The 24,369-nt window shown below is 41.2% G+C and overlaps 2 protein-coding genes across 8 annotated transcripts in view; both read right to left on the bottom strand.

Moving 5' to 3' along the window:
• The window catches only part of pik3r2 (phosphoinositide-3-kinase, regulatory subunit 2 (beta)), a 37,622-nt gene extending 32,286 nt beyond the window's left edge, over positions 1 to 5,336 (bottom strand). Inside the window, exon 1 of the mRNA XM_054767715.1 lies at positions 5,136 to 5,336. The gene's annotated coding sequence lies outside the window, so the exon portion shown is untranslated. The remainder of the gene's footprint in view (positions 1 to 5,135) is intronic.
• A 613-nt stretch (positions 5,337 to 5,949) lies between these two features.
• Positions 5,950 to 24,369, bottom strand: part of mast3a (microtubule associated serine/threonine kinase 3a) — a 43,819-nt gene continuing 25,399 nt past the window's right edge. For 2 of the 7 annotated variants that reach the window (XM_054766530.1, XM_054766532.1), the window contains 21 exons: positions 23,875 to 23,950; positions 23,533 to 23,742; positions 21,129 to 21,230; positions 19,889 to 20,021; positions 19,417 to 19,502; positions 19,139 to 19,224; positions 18,706 to 18,914; positions 18,451 to 18,589; positions 18,135 to 18,267; positions 17,896 to 18,061; positions 17,676 to 17,777; positions 17,410 to 17,532; positions 15,920 to 16,032; positions 15,635 to 15,813; positions 14,799 to 14,920; positions 14,525 to 14,713; positions 13,763 to 13,986; positions 13,420 to 13,542; positions 13,168 to 13,304; positions 12,889 to 13,073; positions 5,951 to 8,720 (listed from right to left, as the gene is read on the bottom strand). In XM_054766530.1, the coding sequence (XP_054622505.1) occupies positions 7,861 to 8,720; positions 12,889 to 13,073; positions 13,168 to 13,304; positions 13,420 to 13,542; positions 13,763 to 13,986; positions 14,525 to 14,713; positions 14,799 to 14,920; positions 15,635 to 15,813; positions 15,920 to 16,032; positions 17,410 to 17,532; positions 17,676 to 17,777; positions 17,896 to 18,061; positions 18,135 to 18,267; positions 18,451 to 18,589; positions 18,706 to 18,914; positions 19,139 to 19,224; positions 19,417 to 19,502; positions 19,889 to 20,021; positions 21,129 to 21,230; positions 23,533 to 23,742; positions 23,875 to 23,950 (3,697 nt within the window). In that variant the 3' untranslated portion in view covers positions 5,951 to 7,860. Of the gene's footprint in view, positions 8,721 to 12,888; positions 13,074 to 13,167; positions 13,305 to 13,419; positions 13,543 to 13,762; positions 13,987 to 14,524; positions 14,714 to 14,798; positions 14,921 to 15,634; positions 15,814 to 15,919; positions 16,033 to 17,409; positions 17,533 to 17,675; positions 17,778 to 17,895; positions 18,062 to 18,134; positions 18,268 to 18,450; positions 18,590 to 18,705; positions 18,915 to 19,138; positions 19,225 to 19,416; positions 19,503 to 19,888; positions 20,022 to 21,128; positions 21,231 to 23,532; positions 23,743 to 23,874; positions 23,951 to 24,369 lie in introns of all 7 variants that reach the window. The other 5 variants (XM_054766535.1, XM_054766534.1, XM_054766533.1 and 2 more) reach the window with 4 other exon arrangements.

The following is a 24,369-nucleotide window of genomic DNA, read 5'->3' as shown; positions in this document are numbered from 1 at the left end:
AGCCGGGCAAATCAAGGAAACGTTCTAATATTAGAAAATGTTTCTAGGCAGCCATCATACATCTGACCCAAACAACTACACCTTTTCCCCCCACACAAATAACTTTTCCTTCTTTGCATCCTATATCATTTGTCAAAATCTTGGCTCAAAAGAGGATTTTATGTCGCAGGATAAGGATGAAAAACATAACATGGAGTCGAGTAACTGGGTAAATAATGCTGTGATCAGCCTCACATACTGTAAAAGCAGACAACTAGCTGGTACATTAATGATCAATGCAATGGAAATTATACAATGTTATTTACGAGTGACTTTATGGAAATTATTTTTAATGGCAATTTCAAACTCTTTTTGCAATCTTTTGTAATTCTACAATTATTATTCTCCTCATATTAACGTTTAACCATACATGATTACAAAATGATTTTTTTTCTATCGGCCATATTTTGACTCTAAAATAATAATGATAATAATAATGATGTTTTATTAGCAATTCTCTCCACTTACTAGTTTGTTCGAGATACAAATATGCGGGTGTTTGCATTTGTGACACTCGGTTGTTATTCTATGTGCACACAACTTGTTAACAGCTCGGCTCTAAATATGAATACTAGTCATCACGGGTCTTTAACTTCATGTTTTTAAATGGTTATTTATACTGCAATTTGTTGCTAATGAGTAGGTGCATTCCAAAACTGTTGTGTATGGTTTCAATAACAGGTTTTTTTGCATTGCAAACAAAAAAAGCAGTACTATATTTTTTTTAATATATGTACTGTAAATACACATTGCAGAAATGTATCATAGTGTGATATATTATGGCTAGACATCACACGCAAGGTGTAATCTGATTTCAGATGACATTACACTAATTTAGAGCATAAAATACATAAACGCATTCATACTAAATTTAAGTAATCTCACTCCCCAATTAAAGAAATAAATATTTGCAAAAATACATACAGTACATACTGTATACTGCACATGTCAAAATGTATGTTTGCTTGTACTCGATGATCTTTTCTGTGTTTTACTAAGCACAAAGTGGAGTATTTAAGCATAAATCATGATTTTTTTTTCTCCTTTCATCGACCTTTCCATCGTTATGAACCCATATATACAGCTTGAGGAAACAGGTGTCTGCAAATCCACTCCCAAAATTTGCCGCACTTCTCACTATAGCTTTTTGGTAAAACGATAGTCAAAATGATGTCCCGTGACCTTACTGTATATGTGCAAGATGACACAGGCTAAATAAACTCAATACGGTTGGAAAGTTTCGAAAAGATTTGCTTCTAAATGTAAGGGAACAATTAATGCTGGTGTTGAGACTTTATGGGCGTGCTGCTGGAGGAGCGACTGACTGACGACTGAGGCACCACGCATGCAGCCTGGCCCTGGGCCATGGAGCCACATGGAAGTGAAAAATCTACTGCGCCACAGCGGAGAGACAGGCCAACCTTTCAGGAGCTTGTGACGACTTCTTCTCCTAAAATGGAGGCTTGGGTATTTCAAAATGTAGAAGCAGCATCGCTTAAATGCGACGAGATGCTGTTAAATCATCTACAAAAACCTAGCATTGAGTGCTTTAAGAGTCTCACTTTTGTCACTTTCAACGAGGACCACAGGCAGAAAACGTGTAAAACTTTAACGTCGAACACAATACGTGGCTTGATGCTGCAGTGTGTTGCAAAATGTTTTTTTTTTCCACCTATGAGACTACAAATAATTGATTTCAGGGTCAAATTGTCATCACAGAACATTTCCTATCTGTACACACAATGTTTTAAGCAAACTTTTGACAGTCATACACGTGTAAAATAACAATGAAGTGCAACAAAATAAATGTTTTCACTTAAATGACAATGGTGTGAAAAATGAATTTGCGTAACAGGTGCTCCTCATGCGTTTCATTTTTAACCGTCGTGCAAGTATAAAAATAGGTTAATATTACAGTCACAAATATAAAAAAAAAATCACTTTAATGGCGTAATGCGGTCGCATATGCTCCTCATGCATTTCAGTTTTTCAGCATTCTTAACAGCCAAGCAAGTGTAATAATAAGTTAACCACTGCTATGTAAAACATAAACAACAAAACACTCTGGGATTGTTTGTACGCAGGCAGGTTGCTCCAGCTGCCTAGAGGGCGCCACCATTTCAACCTGCCACCATTTCAAACCTGCAACCTGCTTTGAGTATGTAAAACATAACACACGCACGCGCGTTAGTTATGTTTGTTGTTAGCTATTTGACTAAGTTTAGTGACTAACATTAGCTATCATTGAACGTATAGCCACACGTGTAACCACATGTGTAAACAAGACAGCAACGAGTTTACGACAATTGCATTTTCATACAGTTCAATTCGCAATTGTGAAAAATATCAACATTTTTTTTTACAATCTGTCACTTTAAGCCACTATCGGTAACATACAGTATGCACGCCGTTGATGGCGTTCCGTTTGGAGCGAGTTGCATGTTTAACTCTGCCAACAAATGATGCAAGTTTTATGTGACATCGTCCACGAATAAGTGCCGCAAAAAGGCCAGCCAAAAAGACAAAGAAAAAGCAAAGAAACATCCGGAAATTAGCCTTTGATGCTGGCTGAGCTGAGCTTCGGCTCACGTAAAGTCACGTGTGAGTGTTTGAGTCAGTGGTTGAGGCGCTTGAGAGGCATATTCAGGCCTTAAAATGTTGACTGGATTTCAAACTGAACAACTTCTCTGTATAAAAAAAATTATAATTTGTATTTTTTTTTTTTCTGTAGGCAGTGGAAAGTTGAATAGCTTCAGCCTAGACTTCACCATCTCATAGAAATAACACGAATGCTAACAGATGCTGTTGTCAAGCCCTCAATAAAGAAATACATTTTGGACTTAAAAAGCAGGTTAAGGTATCAATGCATATCATAGCAACGCCCGGACACCATGCAAATATTTCTCTGCAGGCGCTGTGAGCATGATAGGGATGACGTCAGATTGATAGAACGCTTTTTGTAAACACTATACCGTTATTTTTTCTGTCAAGGATTTTGCCTTTGTAATATGAAAGCAATATTACAGAACCAGCTGGTTTTTTTTCCCCTCATGCCAAATTGATTCTTAGATGCATTGCGGGCGATTCAAAATGTCAATAATCGATGCTGACGGAACAAAAAAAAAAAAAAACGTAACAAAAAGACGGAAAGCGAAAGTGCCGCCCGGACAGTTTATGGTGGTGCACCTAAGACGCTACCAGAATGGTGGAGCGTAAACTCCGACCCGCTGGATTTAATGAGCATCTGGAAGCCCTGTGGCTTTCACGTAGCTGAAAGTAAAAATGAGCTGGCCAAAAGCCAGACAATATGCAAGCTTTGCCATACAAGCTTAAAACATTTTGGGAACACGACAAATATGAGAAACAACATCGGACGTTTCCACCCGAACCAGGAGGAAAAACAGAGGTGCCGACCAGAGGTGATAACTAATTTTCCACCCAACTCGCAAAAGGCGCCGTTATGTCACCGTAACAGCGCACTTCATTACTGATGACTGGAAGCTAGCATCTCATGTGCTACAAACGAGAGGAGTGAATGAGAGCCATACGGGTGCGAATATGGCTGAGCTGTTCAATAATGTTGCAGAGGCATGTTGATTTCTTGAGGTCTATTCATTTGTATTTTTGTATTATTTGTGAATAAGGGCCGCCTAGTTTTTTGGGTTATTCTTAATATGTAATCTATATTTTGCATGAAAGCTGTTTTTGACTTTGCTATACAGCAAAAATATTATTGTCAGATATCTATGCTCGGGATTTTTGTTTGAATTCAGAAGTCTTTATTATTTATTTATGAATAATGACAGATTTTTTTATGTTGGTTATTCAGAATGTGCTGAACTTTGTGTTAATTTTATGCATGCTGCTACTGGCACAATTTACTTTTCCTGCTGGTTCTGTACAATGGGAAATACAGTATGTTGGTAGATGTAACCTTCCAATTATTAAAACAATGGAAGTAAATGTGTTTCATGTTTATTTTAATTGTGGCTCATTACAAATATGCTTTGTTTTAGTAGTACTCGGTGAGCAAGTTATATGTAGAAAAAATTACGCATTAAAAAAGTGAGAAACTATTGATCCCAAAAAAATATGCATCGATAATCGTTTTATCATCGCATCGCAGGCCTCTGAATCGTAATTGTATCGAATTGTGAGGTGGCCAGAGATTCCCACCCCTAACAGCAAACTATGTTGTCATGACATATGAGTAATAGAGCCCTCTCTGTATTGTTTTTTTCTCCATTTCAACCATTAACTATTTCTAATTATGTCATTGTGCAAAGATATCGCCTGTTGCTATTTTGATAAAATAGCAATTTACCGGTTCCTCCCTGGCGAAGGACATAACACAAAAATAACCACAGCTGTACTCCATCTGGTAAAACGCATACATTTAATTCTAACCCTGTGGAAAGCGGCACTTTGGCATTTTAAAAAACCTTTATCCCACTCTGGAGGTACCATTGGGCACTCTTTTTTGATAGAGTATGTGTGATTTGTTGACTTTTAGTTGCAGAATATTTAACACCAAGAGAGACAGAAAGTGTGCCTACAAAAATATGCCATAATGGCTTATTTTTTTAAGCACACTTTCCATTAAATCCTTCATTTGCAAATTAGCATGTGGAACACTTGTAATACTTATACAAATTGCCTCCTTCCCTGAAAATGGTAAACCATGAGCACAGAGTAATGCAAGTGTAATTCGAACGTGTTGAATTAGCTGTGGACAGTAACTACACTTTGAAACAAGTATATTAAGAACTAACACACTCGTGTATGGTACTTCTTAAATAGTTTTAAAATAAGAAGTAAAATACAGCAAGATAGAAACACTTTCACCAAAATAAAGTAGCGCTAGCTAAGTTTGCTACACGTCGTAAGCACTCGGCGACTAGCAACATCCACTAAAGTAGCGTGCTAAATATTGCATTTAATAACAGTGTGGTGAAAAGTGTGGTGAAACTTTAAAAATGGGGCTCAAGTGAGTTGCATTGCGCGCTTTGCAAGGCTTCCACCATTTTCCAGTAAGTTACAGTGGCTGCCTCGCTGTACTGGAAATGTGCAATAACTTGAGGGGAGGAAAAACTCACCCGTGGATATTTCTCGAGTCTTCTCACTTTTAGCTGCGTCGCTCAGACACTCCAAAATGGCAGACAGGAGTCCGACCAATATCGCGAAAGCACACGACGGCTTCCAGTGGTGCACGAAACTTGTACAAAGTCTTTCTTTTTTACTTCAGCTTGTTTCTTCTCCCGTTCATAACTCCCTGCTCGCCTGCACAGCCATTTTCCAGCACAGCGCGGCGCAGGGAGGGAGGGGGCCGCGTGGGAACGCTGAGGAGAACGGAAAGCGTCGAAGCAGGACGGAAAAGTACGAAGCCTCACTGCCAAAGGCTCCAAAGGCTCTGTTTGATGTCAACTTCCAATCCTTCACTTTAACGCTACTTTTATTCTGGTCACATTTAAAATAAGAAAGGAACATTTACAAGAAGGTTTGTAAAATAAAACGTATTTAGTTGGCATCAGATTGATACCAAAATTTGTAGTACGGTGTCCTCTCAAGTGGAACACAACCCTTCACTAAAAGAGAAGTTAAATACATAAAAAAAAACGAAAAGTTAAACTACTCACCCATTGAAGACAGCTAGTAAGTAATTGAGTGTCATTTTATAGGTACTGCTACTACTACTACTACTGTAGTAGTTCATAAAACGTGCATTTATGTTTGCAACCTTCTTGTTACAATTAGTGTGGAATTGATCTTTAATTATTTTTAATGCTCATATTGTACAAAGCAGACAAATCTTTTCCGATTCTATGGTTATTGTCACCCTTTGCTATCACTGTTACACTTAATGTACTGGAAACCGTAAAAAAAAACCTCACACACACAAAAGCCAAAGAATTAAGAAAACAATTAAGCCTGAATTTGACCAAGTTTTGACTTGAAAATTCTGGTAATATACCTATAAATAAAACATGAAATACATTACAAACTGACCAGTGGATGTGTCCATATTAAGTATACAACAAAACCACATGCATCTTGGTTACGGATGACACATTTTGACACGTTGCACATTTGGACTTAAGTGTCCTTTTTGTGAGTATTTTATTTCAAGCACTGTTAAGACAATAAAAAAACAACATACATTGGCACACCAGTCCAAACCAGATACCCACATAGTAGGAACTTCACAAGGGCCAGTCATCTGAAGATAAGGGGGGTGAGTGGGGAACAACACCATAAACACACAAGAGTGGAGCCACTGAATGACAGCTCTGTATCAACATGGAGTGTATTGCAAACACAGTGTTCAACAAAAACGAAGCTTTAGATAATGCTGCATTGGGGTGTGAGGTGCTTAACGGCGTTGTGCAGCTTCTTCTGTGACGTCCTTTGATTTATATGACTAATTAAATGTACATTAAAAAATAAAGAAAACAAAGCGATTATACAAGTTAAGGTATGGGCGCTAACATACGGCTTAGTAGGAGTACAAAATGAGATCAAATCCTCGAAGCAAAATGTATCTGATTCAAAATTAAACAGCCTAGCACTGTCCTCAAAGTCCATTAAAAATTCCCAAAGTCAATTTTCCTTCTTTAAAAACAAATAACTTCCACAAGTTGAATAAAATCCTGCAAACAGGCAAAAAAAAAAAAAAGTAGGAATATTGCGCTGGAATGTAAAGCATGCACAATCCTTTGAGGTTGATCTTAACGGGAGATTAAGAACCTGCCACTTTAGTTGCACTAAACTTATTTTGGAGCCCAACTAGCCTTACAAGGTCACTTTCAAAAACACCACCGATAGCTGTTTTAAGGTCCATCGTTGTTTATACAATATACATCAACAGCATAGGTTAGTAGTACTGCAACAAGACTGTTTGCTTGTGGAAAATATACAAAAAAAAGAGATTACCTCTAGTCTCTCCCTTCTCTAGGGTTTAACTGTCATGCCCTCTCATTCATTTTTTAATAATAACTTAAACCCACACACATACACATATTTGTGGAAAAATGTAAACATCCATTCACAACAGCAAAGGAAATTTGCTTGGATTTTGTTTGTATCCACCGTACAGTTGTTTTTTTCCAATGTAAATAGAGAGAAATTGTCCTGAAATGTGTTACACGGCTACATGACTTGTGCAAACACATCAAATAGACTGGAGATGAACCAGGGACTGACACAACAGGTAGTTTAAGGTGCTGTGAGACGTTACCAGCAGCATGGTGCAATAATCCTCAAGCACAGCAGGGGGAGTGTCAGTGCGAAACCGCTTGTCAACATGCATGCATTATGTACAACAGAACCTGTCTTATATGTAAGGTTTCTATGGCTAACCTTGCTTTGGCACCAATGTTTGTCTTCCAGGTGTGATCATGTTACATTTAGGCCCTCATTCAGCCGTAACGGTCACCACCACAATCTGAGAGGCAGCACAGGATGATTTTAAACGTTCTATACTGCAACACAAGGCTAAACCAACTCAAATGTTGAACCCTCCTCTTGTCAGCACCTACCACCGTAAACACATCCAAGGTAGCAACCAAAAACCACATGAGTATATAAATAACCATTTAAAACAAAGTATATTTACAAAATTTCAAAACAAAGAGTGTAGATAGGCAGTCATCTTTGTGTTTAACAGTGTTGAAGGATGCATATATTATTGAGAAACAATGATCTTCAAGCTTGTGATGATGAGATTTTGATCACAGTTGTCAGGTGACATGGTCATCTCAAAAAGAATGTAGAGCGACACGCATGAAAAGCGTTGTTATTCTGTTTCCTTTGCAAAGTGATTCCCTACAACCTCTCTTTATCTTGTGACTTGGTTTTCTGCTGTGCCGCCGGATCTTGTGATGCTTTTCCTTCCGGCTTCAGATTGGAGTCCGACTGGGCCGAGCTGACCCAGGACGCCTTGAACACCTTCGGTTGAGTGACAGGAAGCTTGGGGCTGGGTGTCGCCTCCCTCTCGTCCAGATCGTCAAAACTCACTTCCTGCACAGCCTCTTGTTTCTTGAAGGAGTCTCGTCGCTCTGACAGAGCCAGCTTCCTCATCACTACCACCTCTTTGGAGTGATGGTTGCCGCCACGGTGTTGTGGTGAGGACGAAGAGCGATGGTGCTCGTTGCCTCCTCCCATAACATCCTGGTGGCTTCTTTGCCCCCCTACGTACAGTCCTTGGCGACCGTGTTCACCAACACATACAAACCCAGAGGTACTGTCCTCCTCCAGGTCCTCACCCTCAGACAGAGGCACCTCCATGGTATGGCGACGGGTGCTATAGGCTTTCCTATCACTGTGGTACCCGCCTGTTGCTTTATCCCCAGTCAGCCTCTCTGCTGATTGCACCCTCTTGAGGAGTGGTGAGCGCGGTGGCTCCGCACTGCGGGGGCGCACAGAATGGCGGGCGATAGTGGGAGGGGACAGTGTCTTACCGTGAAAACCCTGCAGGGACTTGGGATGGCTCGGAAGGCAGGAGGGAGAGCACTGAGGCGACAGAGGCTGAGGAGGTGGAATGCAGGCCAGCGGGGACGGAGGGATACTGCTGGTGGACTTGCAGCGACCAGCCTTGGTATAGCGGCCCAGGACGTGAAGGGAGCTGGGACGGGCCTGAGGTACTGGTGAGTTAGGGGAGCTGGAGCAGGGAGAGGAACTTGAATCTGTATGGACAGAGGAAGATGTAAGCTTTTCGATATATAGGTCAGAACAGTAATTAAGACTCCATAGAAGAGCTACATATATCACACATTCTGCCTTTGCAGAGACAATAATACTCAGTTATGTAAGACTGCACGGCATCAGACAACCCTAATATTTTGGTGAGCTGCACGAGAAAGGCTAATTATTGGTAAGACCTTTAAGAATGTAGTGCAGTTACAGCGGCTTGAAAAAGTATTCATACCCCTTGAACTTTTGCACATTTTGTCACGTTATGACCACATACATACATTTTATTGGGATTTTATGTAAAAGACCAACAGAAAGTCTGTGGTATGCAAAAGTATTCAGGCCCCTTGATTCAATACTTTGTGGAACCATCTTTCTTCTGGGGTATGTTTCTACCTGCTTTGCACATCGAGAGACTGCAATTTTTCCCCCATTCTTCTTTACACAACAGCCCAAGCTCAGTCAGATCAGATGGAGAGTGTTGCACAGCAGCCACATATTCTCGATTGGATTTAGGTGTGGAGTCATTTCAACATATGAATATGTTTTGGTTTAAACCATTCCATTGTAGTTGTCGTTGTCCTGCTGGAAGGTGAACCGCCGCCCCAGTCTCAAGTCTTTTGCAGGCTCCAACAGGTTTTCTCCCATGATTGCCCTGTATTTGGCTGCATCCACTTCCCATCAACTCTGACCAGCTTCTCCAACCCTGCTGAAGAAAAACACCCCCACAGCTTGATGTTTGACAGCGGGGATGGTGGGTTCACTAGGGGTGTCCTGATCCGGTATTTATATCAGCTATGGGTCGGATATCAGCCAAAAAAACCAATATCGAATTATATGGGCCTGCATCTAAAATGTCCGTTATTGGCACTAATACAAGCAGTCAATTCCATACTCCATGCACCAGAACCGCTATCCAGCAGCAGCCCTTGTGGAACCCACATGATCACAACAGTGCGTGCTAGCATGTTTAGCAATGAGTAGGAGTGATGTCGGCTGTGTGGCTGTGTTTTTCGTTCGAAAAAGATGTTGCAGCTGAGTGCAAAACTTGTCATGCACAAGTTTCCCACGGTGGCACAGAATCGAGGAAGTTTAATACGACGAACATCATTGTGCATTTGAAGAAGGACTTGCACAACACCGTGGCTTCCTGAAACTTACACCGCTCTTTCACACGTTTGCAAAGAGTGAGTAACTCCCACAGGACGGCAAAGAGTCATTGGCTGCAACAGAAAAGAGCCAGCCCTGTCGGTGGTGAGTAATGTCGGGTTTAAACACTTCATTGAGCACGTACAGCCTGGCTACATTATGCATATTGTCAATAAAACTATACACCAGGTGCATGCATGAAGAAGTAAATGGGTCAGTTTTTCTCATACCTGCTGTTGCGGACTATTATTCTCTGTCTGTGTAGTATCACTTGAACAAATATTTTATGACATTACGCTATTAAACAAGTACTGTATTTTCCGGACTACAAGTTGAACTTTTTTTTTCATGATTTGGCTGACAGACGTGAGAGCGCGCTCTAGGCTTGTGTGCCAGTATCTGCTACTCCTACCACTCCTGTACCACTGAAACTATACAATGTAAACATCAACTTATAAAGACAACTGAGGCCCTGTCCACATGAATATGGATATTTCGAAACCGCATATTTTTCTATGCGTTTTGGCCCCTCATCCACACGCATACGGAGGTTTGTATCCTTAAAAACTGAACTTTTGGAAAACTCCCGCCAAGGTGAAGATTTTTTTTTTTTTTTAAACTCCGGCTTCAACGTATTCATTCGTGTGGATGGCGAAGACAGAGCTTTTGGCTTGTTGCTGACAGATAACATAACAATAATGTGCCGTTATTTCCACATTAGATAAGTATAATTTCATGTGTGCAATGGCACACATAACATTGCTGCTTTCAAGCAGCATGCTGAAATGACTTTTTGTGTGTAAGTAAACATACGCCTACTTTTGCTTTACAGCTGCCAAACAAAGGCGCCATTGTGGGCTTCGGAGGACGCTATCCTGCTGCTGTTTTGCTCGCTAAACGGCTAAGACACCCCCGCCCACGATGGCAATTTGGGACACGACCTGATCGGACCTCTAGCTGGTGGGACAACTTTCACAAGCATGGCGTTATTTTGGAAGAATGGCGTGGGAATGTTAGCATGGTAAGACGCTTGTGATTGCGTTTGACTGAGCTGCTTCGCCCGCACATTGAAGCTTCCCTGTTATCTATGCCTGCCTTGTTCTGCATAACTATTGACGTGGAGGCAATTAATCAAGGACAATTTGCCACACACACAATCATCTCAGCAATAATAGCGTCACAGCCGATAGGAGTGCTTTCTTGATCGGTAAAATGAACTACACTTCATCAATATCTGCTACATTTTAATAAATAACATGTTTCATCCATTTTCAGTTTTATTTTCAATAAATTTTGCTGACAAAAGTGAAATAACGTACTGAAAAGTAATGCTACTTCACTAGCAGTCCACATGTAGCTTCTACTGTACATCACTCTGTTTGTTATCATAGTTACTGAAACAACATCATTGGCGCCTCTGATTGGTTAAAATTGCAGTCAATGGCTGCAGCGCCCCCCTTACTTTGGAATGCGCATAACAGTCACAAATGCCCCCAAAAAGAAAATCACGATCTGCAGATTACAAGCTGCAAGTAGTGAAATATGCAGCCAAAAACGTTAATCGAGCAGCAGAAAGAAAGTTTGGAGTGAACGACAAACTTGTGAGTGGCTGGCAAAAAGCGGAGGATACTCTAACTGCAATGAAAGAAACAATGCTCATCGCAGGCTAAAAGCTTGATGGCCACAGCTACTGTAGAGGAACAAGTTCACGAATGGGTGCTTGAACAACGTGCTGCTGGGAGAGGCTTGTCAAGATAAGATAAGATAAGATATGCCTTTATTAGTGGGAAATTCCAGAAATAAAAATAAAATAAAGGACAAGAGACACATTAGAACACAAATAATAGAGAAAAAACTCATCCGAGTTTGTGGAACTGCTGTAAACGGTGTAGTTACGTCTCCACACCCAGGTAGGTGCCGATGCGATGAATGTAGGTGACTTGGCGGGTTGTTTAGGCACTAGTTATCTGAATAACTATATGTTACATTAACATACCACCTATTCATGTTACGTTAACATATGCCTATTTAGCCTCTTATTCTCCACTTCTGAAGGCAATTAGCTGTACCCAGAGTCAAGGGGGCTGAATACTTTGCCATCACACTTTCAATGTGAAAATCATGTAGCATTTTCCTTCTACTTTACAATTGTGTGCCAGTTTGGGTTGGTCTTGCACGTAAACTCCCAATAAAATATATTTACAGTATATTTGTGGTGGTAATGTGACAAAATGTGAAAAAAAATCAAGGGCTATGAATACTTTTTCAAGCCACAGTTATACACCAATATACAATCTAATATACCATACAACAGGGGTCTTCAACCCGTCCATCGCAAGTTTCTAGTCGATCTTTGGGACTTTGCCGGTCAATCGTGAGAATATTAGAAAAAAATGTATTATTTAGGGCTGTCAAATGATTGAAAATTTGTGGCTCAAAATCTGCCTTTGCTCCCACAAAATTAAGGCACAAATATAACTTCACAGATATGCACCAGTGCATCTTGGACTCAAAAAGGTTAGTGACCACTGCAATACATACTGATATTAAGGTCAATCTCCTGAAAGGGGGACCAGAGAGGGTGGCGTCGCTCTGACAGGCATGATGCACAGACTACAGTGATTATCAGCTATAACCAAATAAAAATACACTGCAAACACTGCTATTTTTTCTAAATCAATACACGGGTAATTTTCATGCTTCCACAGAAGGTGAAGTGTATAACTGCAGTGCTAACTAACAATGTTGTAAAGAACACAGTGTTGAGTCACGCACGGAGTTTGAAGCAGGGTCCATTCACTGGCTCTGTTACATGCAAGGTATGTATTAAGACACCATTTTGGAGCACGTTTGTGACAATTTAAGGTAAGTATAAAGCATTTATAGTGAGAATTATACAGGATAGGTGACATAAGTGATGTAGCAGTAAATATTGAAATAACACTTTATTTTAATATGCAAATTTGTTATCTTTGTAAAGGGGACTGAGGGGACGCAGCATATCTGTCTCACCTCCAGAGTGGTCAGGAGCGGGGGAGCGGCAAGGCGTTGAGGGGCCAGGAGAGAGAGACTGTGTGGGGGAGCCAGAGAGACTGTCGCTGGATGACTGGTGGAATCCGGATGAAAAGCTACGACTGCTTTGCATGGGCGGAGGAGGCGTATGTTTAGACAGCTTCTTCAAGATGCTACGGCGCCGGCTGCAGAGCAAAAAACAACGTTTCATTGGGTGCGATAATGATCAATCTGTAAAACTAATCTTGCTAACATTCTAAAAATACTGTTTTCCTGTACCTGTCCTGCCCATCTCTCCTCTTGCTCTTTTTGCTGCGTCGAGCCATCTTAGCCTTATGGCTCGTCTTTCTGGCAGGGCCCACCTTGATGGAAGTGTTCTCTAAAGCAGTCGTCTGCAGGGTTACTCGGTTGCCACTCTGTTGAATAAATACGGACTTGCATTTCAATCGACAACTCTGATTTTGAGCAGAGAGGGAAATGTGTCCAAGGACACTACAAAATGACCAACAGTACTGAAGTTTCCCCTCCTACCTTAAGCAGAAGCTCTACCACCTCAGTGTGGACAAGACCCTGCACAGATTCCCCGTTGACATGAGTGATGAGGTCACCAGCTCTCAAACCTGCCTCGTGTGCCGGGCTGCCCTCCTCCACACACTGAACATACACACACAAGCTTACATCAACAGTAGTGGAAACAGTCATCTCAGCTATGCTATGGTAATAAAACGCTAATGTTGATGACTCTTATGCAAGTCACAATGAGGGCAAAAATCAACAAAAACCAGAAATGACTTGAGTTTGACCTCAGCATAATTATTGTTTCTCAAGTCCCTGCGTACTTTCCACCGCAGCGCCTCAAGAGATAGACACATACCCAGACTATGTGGTGAACTGTGTAGACGTCGCTGTCTCCCATGTAGACTCTGATTGCTCTCAAAGCAAAGCCAAACCTCTTCCCAGAGCTGTGGATGACCACCGGAGGCCTGAGGCAGCTGATGTTGATGGAAAGATCTCGGCTAGGAGACGAGTCTCTGGATGAGGGGTTGGACGACAGTGATAAAGACGACTTGGGGCTGGAAGGAGGACCCACAGAGTCATCTGAATGGGAAGAATGATCGGAAAGGTCATGAGCGGGAGACATTCTGGACAGTATGCACCTGAGCTATTTAGTTGTGATGATGATGACTGAAATGGAAGGACGACAAAACCTTGCAGAATGTGGGGTTTGTTTTGTGTTGCAAGCGCAAGAAATCATTTTTTTCAAGCATTTTTTACTGATATTTTATGAACAAACTTTTAACAGATTATCATTTTTATAATTTAATTATTTTAATTTAATTAATTTCATTTTACAACTTACTAATACTTAAAAATACATAAAGACCCAAGATGACTAAAAAAAAGAAATAACCGCCCCCTGTAGGACATAGTTTGCATAGCTGTACTCTGCATAGAGCCATTCTCGTTATTGCATCAATTGCCTAGCAACGGGCTGTAGGGGGCAGTGTAAACATATTAATCATAAAGCAGAAGTACATTGTTATTTCAAGAAATTAGCTCATTCAGCCTCCATTCTGCATGTGCTTAGGTGCAAAGCATTCTTCAAATGGTGTGTAGGTGATTATTATCTGTGCACCTGGGGTAATAATGAGGGAAAGGCCAGACACTGAGGCAGACTTGGGGACTTTTCCAGCTGGAGGCCTGGCTTTTTCCGGGGTCTCCAATTGGTGGGCAATCCGTCTGGACGCGCCTCTACGGAATGATGGTCGAGTGCCGGTGCTGTTGCTGCGAAGACGAATGCGCCGCAAGTTGGAGACCATACCTTCTAAAAACACAAAACAGAGAGTTAGGAGGCAGTTTAGGAGTTCAAAACACAACACAACAACACAGGAGTGCTTCTTTGGGTTTACCTTCCTCCTCGGCAGAGATGGCAAAGCGAGGCATGATGTCGAGGCTCTGGGTGCTGTTCAATACCAGCGGGCTAGCACTGCGCTCTGACTGGGAGGAGCTGGATGAAGCACGAGGACGCAAACTGCCAGAGAAATGCGGATAAACACACAAAACATGTATTATTTTTATTATATATCTTGGGAAAAACAACAAATGATGGAAAAAGTATTCACGTTTATCTTGGTTTGTAATTTATTTCCAAACGACCGTGTAAAGGGGCTCTGGTTTCATGCAGTCGTGGTTCCGTTTGGTAACATTCATTTTCACAACACGGCTCCTGTGGTCATGAATCATCATTTTAATGTTCTAAAGCACCAAAACATTTAAGGAAAAGTGGCATCAGTTATTCCTATCTGAACAGTTTGTGCCACATTAAAAAATGCATAACCACTGGGACAGCACCCACTGGTATGTGAACTCCAGTTTTAAAGGCTAAAGTTTGGCATTTCGGCTGTCGCCATCCTGATTTTTTGCAGATGGAGGTAGCCATATTTGGACGTGAGGGTGGAGCCCTTCTTGTCCTGACTTGCCACTGTGGTGCTTGCCAGTCATAATGCAGTCATGCAGTAAAGCGTATCACGTACGTCAGTTGTACCAATAAGCCTTTAGAATGGTGCAAAAAAATACATTTCCTGTATGAAGACACCTATTCAACAAATACAATAAACACTTGAGTTAAAAATTTAGCCGGGGTGTGAATAATTCTGGGCTTAACTGTACTGTATATGCTGTATATTCAGCAGTGCAAGAACCAATAATTGTCCCACATCCCTTTAATCCTTTTGAAGGATCTCACCTCCCCCTGAGTCCATCTGTTCTGTCTCCACTGGCCAGATGTTTGTGTCCGTCACCAGGGGAAAAGGCTCCTCTGCTCTCCCATCGCTCGTCCTTCTCCTCGCTGTGGCTTCTCTCAGAAGATGATAAGCTCTGGTTGGATGGCGTGGAGGTGGACAGGTGCTCAGTGCTGCTGTACACCTGAAACATTGAAATATGCCATGCATTAACTTCCAATCATATGTTATTCGAAAGTAACACTTATAAGGAGAGACGGGGGCTCTGTGAACAGTGCAAGGACGCATACCTTGCTGAAGCGATGTGCCACTGAGGAGAACTGTCTCAGTTCAAGAGAGGATTCATCATCGTTAGTTTCATCATCTTCATCAGACCCTAGATGAGAATAACGCTCCGATCGGGCTATAAGGAACACAGTCATCAGGTTTTTAAATAGCAAATAAACTAGACGCAGATAGAGATCTATAATCACAATCTGTGGATGTACACTCAACAAAATTAACGTAACACTTTTGTTTTGCTCCCAGTTTTCTACATTTTTTTTCTTCCGGTAGGCCTATTTCTATCAAACATTGTTCACATGTCTTTTTTGTGTTAGTGACCAGTCATCATTCATGAGTCATAATCTAGTCACCTCAAAGGTGCGGCATATCAAGATGCTGATGAGAGAGCATGATTATTGCAGGTGTGCCTTAGGCTGGCCACAATAAAAGGCCATTCAAAATGTGAAATTTAATTGTGTTTGAGGTGGGGGGGGGCCCCCGAAAACCACTACTTGCTTCAAATACCGTATATGCCGATCCAGAGCATCCCTCACATGTTCGCTATCTTCAAAATGCCGTCAATAAAATGCACCTGTACCTGTTTTTGGTGTCCGTAACATACGTGCCTTCCCACACCATAACCCTGCTGCCACCATGGGCCACTCCAGCCACAACACAGGTGAATTTTACTGTATTGATGGCATTTTTAATCCACAGAGATACTGTGACGAGAGCCTGAGGCCCATTGTTGTGTGATTCATCCACAAGCATCACCCCCTGTCACAAGGATCTGTACATACTTCCTGAAAGCTGAAAACATCCCAGTACTTGTATGGCCAGGATACTCACCCAACATGTCACCCATTGAGCATGTTTGGGATGCTCTAGATTGGTATATACAGTATTTAAAACAAATGGTGGTCACAGAAGAACACTGGTTTTCGAACCCCTCCAGACCACCGCCAATACAGTTAAACTGCACATTTTGGAGTGGCCTTTTATTGTGCCTAACCTAGGCACACTTGCGCAATAATCATGCTCTCAGCATATTGATATGGCACACCTGTGAGGTGGATTGATTATGAATCATGAATGATGAATGCTCACTAACACAGATTTAGAGAGATAGGCCTTTTATGTACATAGAAAAGGTTTGAGATCTTAGAGTTCAGCTCATGAAAAATGGAGCAAAAGCAGAAGTGTTGGGTTTATGTTCTTGCTGAGTGTAGGTACAGTATTTCACAAGTGAGTCCTCGCCTCACATTTTAGCAACCATCCTATTCCCTCGATGCACCACAGCTCCCCAGTGCCGGCAGCATTCATTGAGCCCCAGACCATGACGATTATCTTGGTACTCACTTGCATTGCCAGGTATTTGAACAATAATGTCTAATAGTTTTATTTCTATAGTATGGTTCCTTGAGAAGATACTGACACTGTAGCCAAAATGGTTGCTGAAATGTGAGGAGTATCCTCACCCTTGTGAGCTATTGTATGTATTGATAAATCCACCTACTGTCAAAATAACTGGTGTCATCCTCTGTCTCCAGCTGTGGTATGAACTCAGCTTTCTGCCTCAGGAGCCCATTCCAGTCAAGTCCCAGGAAGAACATGTGCATCTTCACCTCAGTAGTTCCACCTGAACACCACAAATGCACATCTAACTGACCAGGTACAGTTAATATGAATGAAATCAAATATTTCCATGTATTATGAACAAAAGAGAAATAGTTGACTTAGGTTTGTGTAACAAAGAGTCCTTTATTCATTGCTGCCACCTACCTGTTCCCAGGCGTTCCAGCGGGCTCTGACGAAGTAGTCTGGTGATTAGGTCTTGGGCATCAGCAGGCAGAGCGTCCTCTCCATCAGGCCAGATGATGTCATCTGGACAAAGAAGCACACAAGAGTGATTCACTGCAGGGATTCCAATGAAGTGAGGACTATGACTGATGACTAAGAAAAGTATGTGGCAGTGATGACCCAACAACAAATAATCTCCTACCGTTGACCACCTGGCCAAAGAGCTGTTCAGGTGTGTCCCCAAAGAAAGGCACACAGCCCACAAGGAACTCATAGAGGATGATGCCCATAGCCCACCAGTCTACAGGCTTCCCATAGCCCTGTCGCAGGATCACCTCTGGGGCGATGTACTCTGGAGTACCACACACCTGCAGAGCAGGAGGGGAAGTGGTGTTAATCATTAGTCATCACCAGTATAGACAAGACAAAGCGAAGACAGACCTGCTTGTCAATGAACTCTCTTGTGTCCTTCTCAATGTGGCCTTCATACAGATTAGTCGTCATGTTCATGAGGCCAATCTTTGACAGGCCAAAGTCTGTCAGCTTTATGTGCCCCATGGAGGTGATTAGCAAACTAGAAAAGAAGGAAAAAGAAGATATTTCATACTGCATCAATGTTTGATCACACACCATCTGACTTCAAAAAGATGACTCATTAAAACGCTACAAGCTTTAAAGTAGCTGCTGAGACAGAGAGAAATGGGGAGTTATATGTGGGGAGTATATACAGTATATCTTAGACAATGTAGAGGCTCACTTGTCAGGTTTGAGGTCTCTGTGTACAATGCCATAGTTGTGAAGGTACTCTAAAGCCAGGACGGTTTCTGCAAAATACATGCGGGCCATGTCCACAGGCAGAGGACCAATGTTTTTCAACAAATTGGCACAATCCCCACCTTTGAGTAAAGAGGATGCCGGAAAGACATGTATCAACGAGACTGAGTTAATGTGTGTTTACAGGTGCCACAGCATACAGTAATAATTGTACAAGTATGTTACATGTGCACGCTACCTTCTACATACTCCATGACCATGCAGAGGTGCCGCCGTGTTTCAAACGAGCAAAACATGGAAACCACAAAGGGGTTTTCAGCAAAGGTGAGGATGTCTCGCTCCACGAACACCTGCTGGATCTGGTTTCTTAAAATCAGGTTCTGCCGGTTGATCTTCTTCATGGCAAAGCGTTGTCGGGTTTCTTTGTGACGGACAAGAAATACAGCTCTGCAAGGCGATGAAGAGGAGTGCGTGGAGAAGAAGAGAGGGGCCGGGGCGTGTGGGTAGTCAAAGACGGAAAATTACAAGGCAGGAGAAAAGGGGATGAAAGAGGACCAATTAAGATTTAACAAAAAAAACTGGAGTCGAAGACATCTTCAAATCTGTATAACATGCTTGTGCTCACAGAAGACAGTCAGTTGAATGCAAATGAAGGAGTCAGCCCTACTCACCCATAGGCGCCATTGCTAATGAGCTTGATAGTCTCAAAGTCACTCTCCAGTGGTTTCCTACGAGGGGGAGTGCATACTGCACGGCTCTGAATCACAGCCGACACCGAAGAGAAGAGAAAATAACAGGAAACAATCTGTGTTACTTCTGATAAGTGAAAAACATTCACATGAAATGGCTGGAATCATGTGAGATATTTGTACTCTGTACAATTACTGTATCTCATCCTGCTGTGTGTCACTCTCTAAATTAATGCCATATTTTCTACATTAGTTTGTACCTGTATTGCTGTTGCCTCTCCAGACTCATCAGACTCTCTGCTGGCTGACCTGTGGCTTGGGCTTGTTTGCTCCAGTTGGACCATCTCTGAAACCGCAGAATATACACCAGATCACAAATCACACACTTACATTCCCAAACTAGACAATAAAAAAAACAATATAAAACACACTGAAGTCCTAACAAATTACTTCATTAGATTGATAAAAATATAATATTTAATGGATTTCATTTTCTTTTTCATGTAATAAAATGTCCCCCAATTCTCAAATACAGGTCGGGCCACCATGTAACCTAAATGGTTAATGTGCAAAACATAAAACCACAAAATCCCCACTGAGGCTCCACCCAAGGAACCTTATTGTATCAAACACCAGTCTCAGGAAATGATCTAACTCCGCTGACAAATGCTTTCTAAGTCAATGCAAGACTCTCCAGTTCAGTTTATTGAAAATACAAAATCTGCACGGTACCCTCCAGAGGATCTCTGGTGAGGCCAAGCTGACTGACGATGTATCTGGGAATATCAGTCTTGATCCCCTGGCCCACTTTGGCTTGACCTTCTGCAGCCTCCAAACGCTGGTAGAACTCCTCTGGATCAAACTCCTGGAAAAACCAAAGTTGTTTTATTCCTTCATTCGATTTGGCAGCGTTAACTGAGAGCAGGAGTGCCCATTAAGTCGATCTCGAGCTGCCGGTCGATCGCGAAGGTAGTGTGGGTCAATCACATGTATCACCACGTCATAAAATGTCACTTTGAAGATGCCATATGACATCAGTCAGCTGACATTAAGCTCCCCTCCTGATTTGCTGTTGTGCCTCCGCGGTAAAGTGATGAACAGATGAGCTACATGCAGAAATGCAACTTTCATCTTTATTATTCTGATTATGGATAAATTAACGCAGCGACAACAAAAGTTATCCGTTCACTTGTAGAGGCTAGATATGGAGGGAAAAAAAAGGCTCCTTTTCACGTCCTGAACTCCCCTATAGAAATGCGTTTTCTACATGTTCGTTTGTTACACTATGATTTCATGATTAATTGGAGAATGTGCCCATTGTTGACACCTTTTTAATATGTTGCCTTGATTTCAGCTGCATTTTCATTTCCTGTATATCTGTCATGTTTGATACCAAATACTAACTAGACGTACTACTTAAACTGCATGTATAATGAATGCTACATAGCTATTTGGACTGAGATACTACTTAGGTTATGTACACAACTATTGAGGAATTATGTGTAATCATTTTTACTGTCATACTCAATTGAATTGTGAATTATTGAACGATATCAACTATTTTGACTGCCTGTAAACTTTGAAACTGTGAATGTGAAATACTTACTTATAATTAGTATTAAGTATAGTGGTTTAAAAGTTTATCGTTAGATCGTTTTCCTGTTTTATAGGTATATCATTTTGACTTGTAACTTGCAAGATGAAAAAGTGTGAGCACCACGATCTAGAGCCTTTTATTTTTGCGCAGACAGACAAAAGGCATTGAAAACAAAATGAAAGACCACATCATTTTAACATTTATCGTCTTGACACTCCAGCTACACAATGGTTAAATAAGAACTGTCTTCAAACACAAATCTTTTCCATCAGACAGTCAACAGTGTCATTATCATTACTACAGCATGTCATCATCACCTTGTGTGACATCTGTATTTAAAGTATTTAGTTTAATGCTTATTAGCTGAAGCCTCACCAGACATTCCAGGAGCCTGGCAGGCCTAGAGATGACGATGAGAATCTTCTTCACCAGTTTTGTAATGATGGTGACTTCTTCGCTCTCTGAGCGCTCGTAAGCCTGATAGGAGAAAACAACAAATCATCACCTTCCATCATCTGTTCTAGAGGTTGGTGGCTGGTATTTCTTTTAAATTCTTTGCATCAATCAGTAAACGCGTGCTTTGCTTTGGCAGTTTCATAAATAAAAGAAAAGGCTTGTAAAGGCACTCATTCATCAAAAGGTACAGTTCAGTTTAGCTCACCACAGCACAGTTTGGGATGGTAAACCATGATGTGGCTTTTGTTTCTATGGTGAGTAGGCAAGATAGTAGTAGCTGTGTCAGCTACATACATTGTGTGACATCATAACAAACAAAGAAACACATCATACTAAAAATAAGGGAAACAATGGAGGTCATCCATCCATTTAAGTTCCTTCTTGCTGTATGTGACGAGTGCAGTTTGTGTTCCTCGCAAGTGTGATTTTCTGTGGTCCCAGCAACACAATGCAGTGTCTAGCTCCACCCTTTAAGTACCTTTCACCTGATACCCCAAGGGTATGCTAAATACGGTATGCTCTTTAGGTTAATCAGGTACCCTTAGAAATGCAAAACATACAAAGAATGACAACCTGTATGTCTTGATGGAAACGCGGCTTAAATCAGATTTAAGGTTAGTGTAGATATTGTTTTGTATTGGTTTCCCATTCTTAAACAAGAGTGATGGGTGACGACACTTATGAGGGGAAAATGTGCTCATAATACAATGCAATACTGCTACCTTAAAAGTCATGTGTATCCAGGGCTCACTGCTTCACTGTGTAAGAATAGAAAATCTTCACAAGCCAATGGTGTGCAGTCAGGGCCTGCAAAGCCTTCTCTGCTTGCCTAAACACTATCAGAAACACTGACCTACATTTACAAGTTCAATTCTAGTTTTTGTTCTTAGCGTGTCTCTTGGCTGCACTGCTTCCAGTACCATATGTGTATATTACTTTTATTTTGTCCAAGATTTCAGCTATGTGTTGCCATGTCAGTGGATCGGCCCAGGGCCTTCAGAATGAGGAGTGCTGGCCCATGTCACACTATTAGCAAAGGGGCCTTTTCTTTAATCAGATTTCAGATTCGCCTCTCAGTCTGGCCTATAATAACATGGGCATTTTCCCGCCCTCTGATTAGTTAATCAGAGCAAAACTGTTTGACAAGCCAAGTTACACCCACAATGTCTGCCTGAGGAGGCGAAACTGACATCTCTGGTGAGTAATGTATTCTATTGAAAAGTCTTATGATTTTGTCATGTTTTGAGAGTAAATATTGATTTTGAACCGCTCCAGATGACGTTGTAGTGTAGAGGTTTGGCATTGTCTGAACTAAACCATTACATCTGCACTTATTACATTTGGCTTAGCGCAAAATGAACAAGCACCGCCGCTCACTGGTAGAACTTACTAATGCTCAAACTTAGTAGCAGAAATGAAAAAGTGAGGCGTGTCTGTGACGGTGTATCTGAAGACAAAGCGTTAAGTGGTCTTGCTTCTTTAATAATTGTATTTTTTAAATAATTTTAATAACGACGCAGTGGGTAACAAAACCGGCGCTTGGAATAGAGGGCCGGCATTCGAATCCCAGTCAGGGTGAATGCCAACGTACAGCAATTCTTCTTCTTATTATTATTATTATCATCACAGCACTCACTGTGTCTGCCGAGAAAAATTCTGGCCTGGTAAGTCCCCACTGAAGGCCCAAGTAACAAATGCACCACCCGCCACTGATACATTATTGGATGGTGGAATATGAATTATTATTAAGAATTGGGTTCAAAGGTTTGAATTTATTATAGATTTTCTTAAATTACACACGGTCAAAATTATACATAGAGACTCAAATATCAACATATGGAAACGTAAATAGTTGAATAAGTGGTGCTGAAAGTTCCAGAATGTATTTTAACTTGACCAGGCCAAGTCCTATTAACCTCTTGTTAGTGAACACGGTTGAGTACAGCCAAGGTAGTTTCTCTTTGGCAACATAAACATTTTTTGACAGCACGCACTGGATTCAGAAAAATGTAATGCGTGCCTTACAGAAGGTAACATTTATTGCAATAAAACTTGTCTGGAAAGATGATGTAATAAATAATAAATCATTGTATAATCAAACCCTTTACTATTGCTGAAATCCATGTATTAACACAAAATGACTACACCCTTACTGGCCTGTGAGATTAAATCTCTCATTTCCCAGTTTCATTTTAATGTTCTGATTGAGGCAATGAAAAAGTACTCAATGTCCAACATAAGTGTGGACAACCCTCAGCCCGAATGCTTAATGATGATAAAAGAGCAGATGTATGTGTGTTTCTTAGACTGCAGGGACACTTACCTCATGCAGAAGCTTCTCCAGTTTCTCCTGCAGCTCCACAAAGTACCTAGAGGTGACCAAGCCTTTCTGGGACTTGTCCAGGCAGTCTCGGGCCAGCTCCACCAGCTGGTGCTGGATGAACCCGAGGACACCGTCAGCCAGAGGGAGAGCAGTTTCTGGGGAACACTCTTCAATGATGTCCAGAAGTTGACCCTCCATCTGCGCTGTTGCCTTGGAAACCAAGCAAGATGGAAAACTTCATAAAACATGGTACAAACAGTTCATGAACTGATTAGACTGATTAAAGACGATCTAGAAAGAAGTAAGCAGGCAAGTAAGGAGGGCGGCCATGGCTCACTATACCTTAGGAAAACGTTCTTTATAGACATGATTCATCATGACAATCTCATTGTCAAATGTTCCGCATGTCCGTCCAGGGCTGGATGAAAAACAGGCAAAAGATAAATGGTGCAATCATAAAAACATCATATGGAATGATTTAGCGCAAAGATACTATAAAACAGGGGTGTCCAAACGTTTTCCACCAGGGGCCACATAGTGAAAAATGAAAAGATGCAAGGGCCACTTTGATATTTTGTAGAGCAACACATGTACAGTACATATGCTAAGAAGTTATACAGCATATATTTCAAGAAAAAACTGCATCTCAGCTTTGTTATATAGGGGAAAAAGCATATTACTAGTAGAAACTTCAGGCTCCTCATAATATTATGCAATTATTCCCATAATATTGTGACTGACTTTATTCTGATAATAATATAACTTCAAGAAAAGACAGCTTCATTTTGTTTTGTTTGTCATAATATAATAACTTTAAAAAAATAACACATTTTTTCT

The sequence above is a fragment of the Dunckerocampus dactyliophorus genome, chromosome 2, assembly GCF_027744805.1.
Source record: "Dunckerocampus dactyliophorus isolate RoL2022-P2 chromosome 2, RoL_Ddac_1.1, whole genome shotgun sequence".
Classification (NCBI taxonomy): Eukaryota; Metazoa; Chordata; class Actinopteri; order Syngnathiformes; family Syngnathidae; genus Dunckerocampus; species Dunckerocampus dactyliophorus.
Note: the sequence above shows the minus strand (reverse complement) of the source record. Positions and strands in the feature narration are given on the sequence as shown.